The 9695-nt window shown below is 42.7% G+C and overlaps 1 protein-coding gene across 1 annotated transcript; it reads left to right on the plus strand.

Moving 5' to 3' along the window:
• Positions 1–986: 986 nt before the first annotated feature.
• On the plus strand, positions 987–8705 carry ubac2 (UBA domain containing 2). Its single transcript, XM_030379554.1, has 10 exons — positions 987–1168; positions 1447–1571; positions 2037–2156; positions 2259–2365; positions 2610–2733; positions 3410–3457; positions 4016–4124; positions 4237–4379; positions 6486–6638; positions 6973–8705. The coding sequence occupies exons 1-10, from the start codon at positions 1138–1140 to the stop codon at positions 7078–7080; spliced, it is 1068 nt and encodes a 355-aa protein (XP_030235414.1). The 5' UTR covers positions 987–1137; the 3' UTR covers positions 7081–8705.
• The last annotated feature ends 990 nt before the right edge of the window (positions 8706–9695 follow it).

Below are 9695 nucleotides of genomic sequence, written 5' to 3' on the forward strand. Positions count from 1 at the left end.
GTGTGTGTGTACGTGGACAAGGACACACACACAGGCCCACATATGCACACACGCATACACACACACACACACACACACACACACACACACACACACACACACACACACACACACACACACACACACACACACACACACACACACACACACACACACACTTATTTGCCCTGTTTAATCTGATTAGCTTTGATTGAGAACAGGGGCAAAGCAACCTTTTTTAGACCTTACTCCTACATCAGTGACAGAGAAGGTCTGAAACACAATTAGCAAGCTGTTCTCGGGCCCCTGCTTTGCAGTCACATCTGACCACAGGCAGCCAAATAGACCTAATGGATGGGAACTAACCAATGGGAACTAACCTGCCGCTGCATCTGTGGGAGACCAGGAAACACAAACTATTAGACAGCTGTTGTGCATATCTTTTCAAAATGTTCTTGGGTGTTTAGAAAAGCACCGGATCAATCAACTCGGGAGCAATTTGAATTGCATCCAGCCATGAAGGGATAATCTCTGAGAAAGAGAAACGTGCCTCACACACTGAACACTAAAGAAAGAGACTGGGGAAGGAATTTCATATTTTGACAAGATTCAACACACCCAAGACTGAGTGATATATATACACAGCAGTGCATGTAAGTGTATGGAAGCATTGGTGTAAAGGTAATGTTGTTTTCAAATATTCAAAAATAATGTATAAAATATTTGCTGCTTTCATTTGAACTAGTTAACAATATTTACACTCAATTAAACTAAATTTGTCTCAAGCTACTTTTTTTATTTTATACATGTATGGGTAGTCAATTTGACACTTAATAACAAGAAAAAATATTTTACCTCCCAACAAAAATATGTAATTGTAAACACATATTTTGAAAAATACCATAAATAACCGTGTTACAAATTAAATATGAAATGGTGAATCCATTTAATAGTAAAGTAACAGCGCCCTCCAACGGATATTTATATATTGTACCGCAACATTCGCGCAAAAAGGACTTCTGGTCTTTTTGGGCTACTGTAGTTTATAGCCTTTGCCCGTTTCTTCTCCTAACAGCATGGCTGATCAATCAAACTTTATATCAGATTTCAGGTGAACATTTCAGCCTTTGCCCTGTCTGTTCTTCACACTCAGAAACCATGTTCACGACCACGGGCTCTCGGGGATTATGTGAGTATTCCGCTTCACCGAAGATTATCGCAATGTTCCTCCATACTGATAAGCCATCGCTAGCTTTGCGGCGTCATTCATAAACGATTTCCCCTGACGAATGATGTCTAAACCATTTCCACTCCGAGTACGAATATTTATGCAGTTACCCTCAATACGATGATATCTATAATGCTTGAGAAAAAACCACACCTTCCACTTTCCTTACCGCCATCCTTGCAAAACCATAGAAAATAACTACAAGGTTCCATGGTGTCGATATGTTGTCTTTCCCACAGACAAGGTCCCCCTGTCCAAAGGCTTACTGCTGGTTCTCAGTGGGTTAACGGTCATGCTGACGTTGCTACCTCAGTACCAGGGACTTTTCACCTACAACCTACAGGCCATCACCACCCAGCAGCAGGTAAGCTGCCAGGAGGAGGTCATACATGATGCCTCTTGCCTTAAGACTTAGTTACCACTATTTTAATGTGTGTGTGTGTGTGTGTGTGTGTGTGTGTGTGTGAATACTCACATGTCGTGGTAATGTAATCAGAGAGTTGTTTTGCATTCATGCCACAGAATCCTCTATATTTAAAATGCTACGTTATAGCCATGTTTTAGTTTTGTAATGGCCTTCGTCCAGTTACACAACAATATTTATAAACTGTTGCCATGTCATAAACTGAAGGCAGACAGTCACTTAGTATCCATTCTAAGTGCATTAGGACACACATGGGGTGGAGTTAATTTTACGTGACCGATGGGAAACATATAGTATAGATTGTATTGATGCTATCAGCTCAAATGCTTCGTTATGAGCGACCACATGGGATTATGGGATATCTCAGCCTATAAGAAGGAATCCCTTCTTCCTTTCAAACCGCAGGTGTGGAGGTGGGCCTGCGGCCGGCTGGTCTGTCTGGATCTGAAGGACACCCTCTGCAGCAGCTTGCTCATCTACAACTTCCGCATCTTTGAGAGGCGATTCGGCACCAGGAAGTTTGCTGTAAGTTTTACAATGAGTCGAAGGGAATTCATTGCTTCTTGATGACTTATAGCTTTGATTTTCCACCAACATAACTGCTCCTGCAAACCTGTTGTGTTTCAGTCCTTCCTCTGGGGAACCTGGCTCCTGTCTGCACTGACCGACTTCCTGCTGGCCCAGGCGGTGTATTTCCTGTTTGACCATGAGGTGGAAGAGCTCCCGACAGGACTGTGCGTAGCCTGTTAACCCCACTGCTGTGTGTTTGTGTGTGTGAGTGTGTTGCATGATGCAGAGTAGACATAAATGGAAATAGGTGTTGGTTTTGTTCTATGTCCTGTTTATTCCTAATTGAATGGACAGGAAGAAGTTATTTAGAACAATCGTTGAGCAACATTGTGTTGATCGTGACTCTTCTTGAAGAGGTCTCCTTGTTGATTGGCTCTACCATCTTCTTTCCCTCTCTTGTCCCTCCAGGCTGTCCCCCATCTTCTCCCTGTTCGTCCCTTTCTACCTCTCCATCCCCAGGGTTCCTGTCACTCAGGTCTTGGGATACTTTTCAATCACCAACAAGACTCTGGTCTACATCGTGGGACTGCAGGTGTGTGTGTGTGTTTTCTCTCTAGGACTTCCATCCGCAAGCGAGTAGTCAGTTTTATGCCTAATACAATGCTAGGCATGGTATTGGGTATGGACCTCGCAATAGGATATAACCTCGATTTTTGAGCTCCGATACGATATATATTGCGTTTTTGCAAATAATGTGATTCGGCAAATATTGTGATCCATTATTATTTGGAGTGGATACATATTTTGTTTGATTTAACGTTGGATTTGGGTTCTATAGGTCTGCTATTCTCTTTTTAAATGAATGCTGCTGAATAGAACAGAACATAGATTAGGCAAATTGACTATCCGGAAATGCACTTTAGCGCCACCTGAAGGACTGTAACATTTACATTTGTGGCTTTCATTTCTTCATTCTTAATTCTCATTATTTATTTAGTATTGCAGAAGCAAAGATCCAGCCTCGTGCCAATGACAATCAGATATTGGAAATTGTTAGTAACTGTAATGTTTTTCTACACGTTTTACAAGAATACAAGCACATCATGTTGGGTGGGATGTCATTTGTTTACTGCCACCAAGTTATTATGAACAAATGAATTCCAGTTAAATGGAGGATATGTGAATGCTGAGCTGGTAGGCTCCCACTGTATGTAGAAGACGGTCAGTTCAGATGTACTCTCTGTTGAGCTGTTGCTTCTTTGTTCCAGCTTCTCACCTCCCATCCCTTCATGTGGCTCATCACACTCAGTGGATTGGTGAGTTACTCTCTGTTTACCACCAAGGCTATCTTTTGAAGTATCGATGTGCCATATTTAAAGTGTGTTGCCCAGCTTGGCTTGACTGCTCCCTGGCTGCCCTCCTAATTCTGTTTTGATGATTCTGAATTTAGGCCGGGGATCGGTAATTCAATATGAATTGATCTTCTCCCACTTTCATTATGGATCGGTTGTATTTGTATTGTGTTATAAGATAACGTGTCAGACTCACAATACTTAAAATAATAGATGTTGAGGGATATTTAAAGATATTTTTCAGGGACTTTTATCTTTTGGCCAACGAAGCTCCATATGAATCCACCACTTTCATCACTTTCATTGAAAGCCAATTGCAGTACAGTACAGACACATGTCCTTCTTGGAGCAAGTTGTCATAGCAACTTAAGCTGCAGTCATCAGGACTCAAACCCAGTACCTTTACGGCTTGGAGTAGTAACCCCCACATAGAATATTTACATACACAGTGCTTATCGTCATAGCAAACAGGCCCTGCTTGATAATCCTGACTGCATCCATAGTTGTGTGTGTGTCTCCCAGATCTCAGGCGGCCTGTACTACGGCAATGTCCTCTGGCTGCAGCGCGTCTTCTTCGTCCCCGTCTGGCTGGCCAAAATGGGTCGCTGTGTCCTCGAGCCTCTCTTCTCTGGTAGGGCTCTGCTCCCCGGGCTGCATCAGATGACTCACTCTCTAGGGTAAACAAATGCTGCTTCTGCATGCACGCCTTCTTATTTGTGTGTGTGTGTGTGTGTGTGTCTCAGGCCCTGAGCCCACCAGCGAGAGCCCCCTGGGGATGGGCGCCACGCTGGACATCCAGAGGCAGCAGAGGATGGACCTGCTGGATCAGCAGCTGCTGCTGGCCGAGTACAACCAGGCCAGACGCAGCCCCCGGCCGCAGCCCCAGGTACACGCACACAGAAGCACACAGACACGCGCATGATCCATGCATAGATGGGTAGTTGGTTTATTTCTTCGTCCCCGAAGGGGAATTATGTTTATCACAGCAGCTCCAATGTTCAAGCTGTATAAAACGTGACTACTAGGGCTGCAACTTATGATTATTATTATTTTTTGATTACCGATTAATCTATGAATCGGAAAAAAAAAGAAACATTTCTACGGTAATTGCCACATCTTTATTCAAAAACTGGACATTACTTCAAATTCTCAGTGCAGATTGAAGTGTAAAAACATCAGGATATTGCTCCAACGTCCCGGAACTATGACTTAAAAGTAATATTAAATGATAAAAAAATGTAAAAACATAAAAAAAAACATACAATGTGAATGTATGATGCATACATACATACATACATACATACATACATACATACATACATACATACATACATACATACATACATACATACATACATACATGCACAGTATTTAAGGGATGGCCATGGTTAACCGGTTAACCGATAAGATCTTTAACCGGTGAATACTAACGGTTAAAAATAAATTAAATCATCTTAATTTCTCTCAGACGACAGGAGATCGTTAACTTTTATTGATATTGATACCATTTTCGAGACTCCTTAACGATCCAAGTCTTTATTGATACTTTTCTATTATTTTGTTGAAATAGAACTTGTATTATTGCTTTAATTGCTGATAAGATTATCAAGTTTTCGCCAAAATCTCTTTTTTTTTTTTTGTGTTGCATTTGAACACATCAATCATATTACTGAGCCGACATGAACACATCACATTTGACACTGTTTGCTACTTTTTTTTTTTTTTTTAAAGCTAACTAGCTCTATATCCTGCCGATTTTAACATTTAAAAACTGGATTACTATTTTTAACTGACGGGGGCTTTCTACACTGTCCGGTTGTGGGATTACTACCGCTGCTTTGAATGACTGTTGATGCACGCGGTGCCGACTCCGAGCCCGTCTGCACACCGTCTGCAGCAGCAGCTGACAGAGTTTTTGGTTGGACTCGAAGGATACTTCAGTTGAAAGAGTTTTTTTTTAACCCAAAGACAGTGAAGGTACAACACCTTTATATAGGCCTACAGTCCAGTGTAAAGATATGACCAAAATACAAGCTATGGTCGACCACACTAAAGCTCGCTGTGGGCATGCATGAACCATGAACCAACCTGTCGGCGGCTGGCTGTAAACAGTGCCGCGCCTACGAGTGACGTATTAATCACGCGACTCAACAAATCGATGACCAAATTCGTTGCCAACGCTTTTAGTAATCGTTTTTTATCGATTTAATCGATTCGGTGTTGCAGCCCTAGTGACTACCAATTCTTTTGGTGTTCATACTTACAGAGATGTGTATGTAGATGAAATAATGTGTCTACACTGCACACTCCTTAAATATTGAGTTCTCACATGTTTAATCTCTTCAGTTTTATCGCTCGAGTTTAACCCCAGTAGTGTATAGTGTGTAATCAATAGAATTAGGGATCGACCGATATATCGGTCGGCCGATATTATCGGGCCGATATTCGCGTTTTTTACGTGTATCGGTATCGGCCGATACGCGGCTGATTTTCGCCGATATTTTTTCGCTTTTATTTATTTTTATTTTTTTTACTTGTTCTACCTCACCTGTTTTAACATTTGTTAAATATTGCTCATCTAATATTTCTTACTTGTTTTACCTCACCTGTTTTTACTATTTGTTAAATATTGTTTTTTATATTGAAGTTCAATAAATGTTCCTTTTTTTAAATTGAGACTTGTAACATTTGTTATCAGTGTAATTTTTATGATTGAGGGAGCAAAAGCAGTATCGGCTCTAAATATCGGCTCTAAATATCGGCGTATCGGTGTATCGGCTAAGGCTGATGAAAAAATATCGGTATCGTATCGGCCCTAAAAAATCTGTATCGGTCGATCCCTAAATAGAATCATTGAGAGACTTGGCCAGTAGGCTATTGCTGATCCTCTCTCCTGAGAGCTGTTCAGTCCTGAAAGAGGGAAGTGTCTGTGAGTCTCCCCCAAGTGGTGGAGACTCTTAACATCCCTGTGTTTGGGGGCTCTGGAATGCAGGCTGGCGTGTTGGACTGGAGACGCTTCTTCCCCTCGCTAAGACGCAGGGGCCCCATCCGGGCCCCAGCCCAGCAGGCCCCCCCGGAGCAGACCCAGCCCTCCCCGCAGCCCCACCCCTCTCCCCTGGACGACTCCCCTGCAGCGGAGGAGCAGGTAGGTTGTTGGGTGTGGCCGGGATGTGTGTTGGGAGGAGTGCGTCATAATCTCATCGTCTGCTTGCCCATCACATGTTACATGAGCCAAAAGTGATCAATCATCCAAATTGTAATTATGCATTTTCAGTTCATTAACTGTTAATTCATAATTGAGTGTTAGATCTCATTGGTAACTATGTAGCCAAAAGTGTAGTCTCTACTTCTCCTGCCAAATTGTGTTGATTCTATCAGTTCCCTGTTTGGTTTGCTGATATAACGGGGGGGCACACAGGGGGCTGTTCATTAAACCCCTTGTCCATGATCTGCTGCTGCTGTTCCCCTCCCTCTCTCAGGTTGCCAGGTTGGTCGAAATGGGCTTCTCGCGGATCGACGCCCTGGAGGCACTCGGGGCTTCCAACAATGACATCAACATGGCAACCAACTACCTCCTGCAGCACTGAGCGATCAGTGGGAGCACCAGAGACGGAGGAGGTCAGGGGGGTTAGGAGCAGAGGAGGTGGGGGACTGCTGGGGAGAGCCAGTGCAGGAGGAGATGGGCTAGGGGCCCACCCGGTCGGCTCCCCCCGACTAGGTTAGACATCGTGGCCGGGGTCAGCTTGTGCTGGAACCTAATGATTGAAAAGCTGTCGCGTCCAGAGTCCACAGACTGTGCTGTGCTTGTTTTAAGGAGGTGTCGCAGCCTGGAGCCTATGGCCTCATAGCCATGAACATGTGGGTACTTGACCCTAGGATTGTTTCCAATCGTACTTTCAAGGTCATGTAAGGTGTATCACAGTTTGGGATGAAGGCAAATTGGAAGACCATCAACCAAGCATTAACTGAAATAACAATTAGTGACCCCCGTACCGTATACAATACTATTAATAATGGACTGTTGGTTGCTACGCTTGCAGTCCTAAAACCACTATGATCCTGAACATAGCCAAGCTAGGACTTGGATGATCGGAACGAAAGACGACCAATGACGTCGCCACAGCAACTGTCTAAAACAGGTACGGGCAGCAGCATAGCGCTTCCGCTGACATCCTCTTGACATGAGGGATACACTTCAAACTCGCTCTACAAGTCACGCTCGTAATCAGATATTCCGACAACTTATTGTCTTCATCACAAAAGAGGGCCACGGCTAATCCGAAAATAACCTGAGCTATATTTGTGTATTTATTTTGTCGTAAGACGGCAAGACGTGTGGAGGCAGGGGGCTGCATGGGGTACGGGCCCGGGGTGTCCGGGTTTGAACCCCTGGGTTCAAACCTGCTGGATGTGGGTGTCTCTAGAGCTGTCACATGAACCGTGTTTCATTGGCTGACCCTCCCTCCCAACTCACCCACATGTGACTCGGAAGCTGGATTCTCATTGGCTGAGACATTGACGTTGTGTATCCATGAGCTCCTATCAACGTATGTGTAACAAAGCTTCTTCTGTGTAACGTCAGGCTGTAGGAGCACGATCTCAGGGTTTGTGGAGCGTGTGTACTTCATGTTGGATCCCGGATTATTTGAATGTCATTGCATACATGATTGAATGCCCGTGTGCACGTTGTCGGTCAGCTGACGTGAGCTCTTCTGTCTTTATTGTCATGTTTTGTCATTCATGAACATATGCTCGTTCATTATCATGCACACGTACAACCCACATAAGTTTTCAAATATAGAGGCTAATATGATTGAAATATTCAATTCTGTCTGTAGGAAGATATGTACCCTGCCAGCACAACACAGCTGTCTTAATGAAAACAATATTTATTATGCAATAAGATAAATGTATGAAGGCTATAAAAACTCACTGGTGTTTATGTAGATGCCTTTTAAAGGTTAATAAACAATACATTTACAAATTGTATGAAAAGTGACGAGAGATGGTTGCAAACCATGTTGAACGCAGATATTTATTTTCTATTTTGTATAATACCATTTATACATTATGTCGAATTGTTATGTGGGCAAATGAAGATGGAGCATATGTATCACACGTGATGCATACGAGATCGATTCTGCAATGACAACTTGTTCTGTTGATTGGTTTGTCCTGAAAGTGAAATAAACCCACTTTATGAAATGGGAAAGGTGTACTTTTAAGTGATTTCTGTCCTCCGAATTATTTAGTTCACAGTTTAGCAGTTTAAATGGTTATCGAAAAGCATTTGGCATACTTACTATTTTCGCCATGGCCTTGATGGAATTTTCTTGTAGCCCGTTCAATGCAAAGTTATATTGCTAATTGCCTGGTCCAAATTTAAATGTATTTCTGTAATGCACTTTTCCAACACTAGATTGAGCCCTCGCTCCGTTTCTTTCAGATTTAGGCAAACATCTTAAGCATCAAACAACACATTGAACCCAAGAGGTCTTAATCTCATGCAAAGAGGAAATATGCCTCTAGAAAATATACTTAGCCTTCCTCTGTGTTTCTGACAAAGAGGTTAATGGAAACCTAGCTTTTATTGGGTCCCGACTGGACACTTGTTATATACACAAAAGCATATTGCAAGTATTACAAGCATTTTAATGGGTAAATATGTTAAGATAAGTGTGTGTGTGTGTCAACATATCATCTTTACCCTCTGCAACATGAACAGTTATATAATGTTCAATTGACATCATCATTATGCCTGTGATTTGCCTTGCCAGCTCAAATGCTGGGTGGTGGGGCTGGAGCCAGGATCCCTGCATGTCTTCCTGGTCCAATCAGCAGCACCACCACAATATGGCTAAGCACGGTGGTGGAGCTCCTCCACCCAACAGCATTGGCTACGTAAGAAAAAGCACATTAATAATGAAGACACACTGGACAGTTGCTCTATGAACTACTTGGCATCACAAACAAACAGACTTGGTTCAGAGGTGATAGAGGTCGCTGACCCTCTCTTGCTTTTCAGCTAATATCTATATTTTTTATGAATAACAAATATATTCGTGTTTCAAAACAAAATGGGACCAAGATTTAAAAATGATTGCCTAGCACATTAGGCAGAGTTGTGAGGCTAACTACTGCCAATTATTTAAACCCGCAAATAAGCCTCTGATCTTTTTGGCCCGGTTTACTTTTGTTGTTG

Source organism: Gadus morhua, chromosome 15 (assembly GCF_902167405.1).
Source record: "Gadus morhua chromosome 15, gadMor3.0, whole genome shotgun sequence".
NCBI lineage: Eukaryota > Metazoa > Chordata > Actinopteri > Gadiformes > Gadidae > Gadus > Gadus morhua.

What these genes read in the sequence shown, in the direction of transcription:
- ubac2 (XM_030379554.1), top strand. Translation starts at nt 1,138, where the DNA reads ATGTTCACGACCACGGGCTCTCGGGGATTAT. An exon ending in TCTACATCGTGGGACTGCAG is followed by an intron (nt 2,734 to 3,409) that starts GTGTGTGTGTGT and finishes TCTTTGTTCCAG; the next exon opens with CTTCTCACCTCCCATCCCTT. An exon ending in CCTCGAGCCTCTCTTCTCTG is followed by an intron (nt 4,125 to 4,236) that starts GTAGGGCTCTGC and finishes TGTGTGTCTCAG; the next exon opens with GCCCTGAGCCCACCAGCGAG.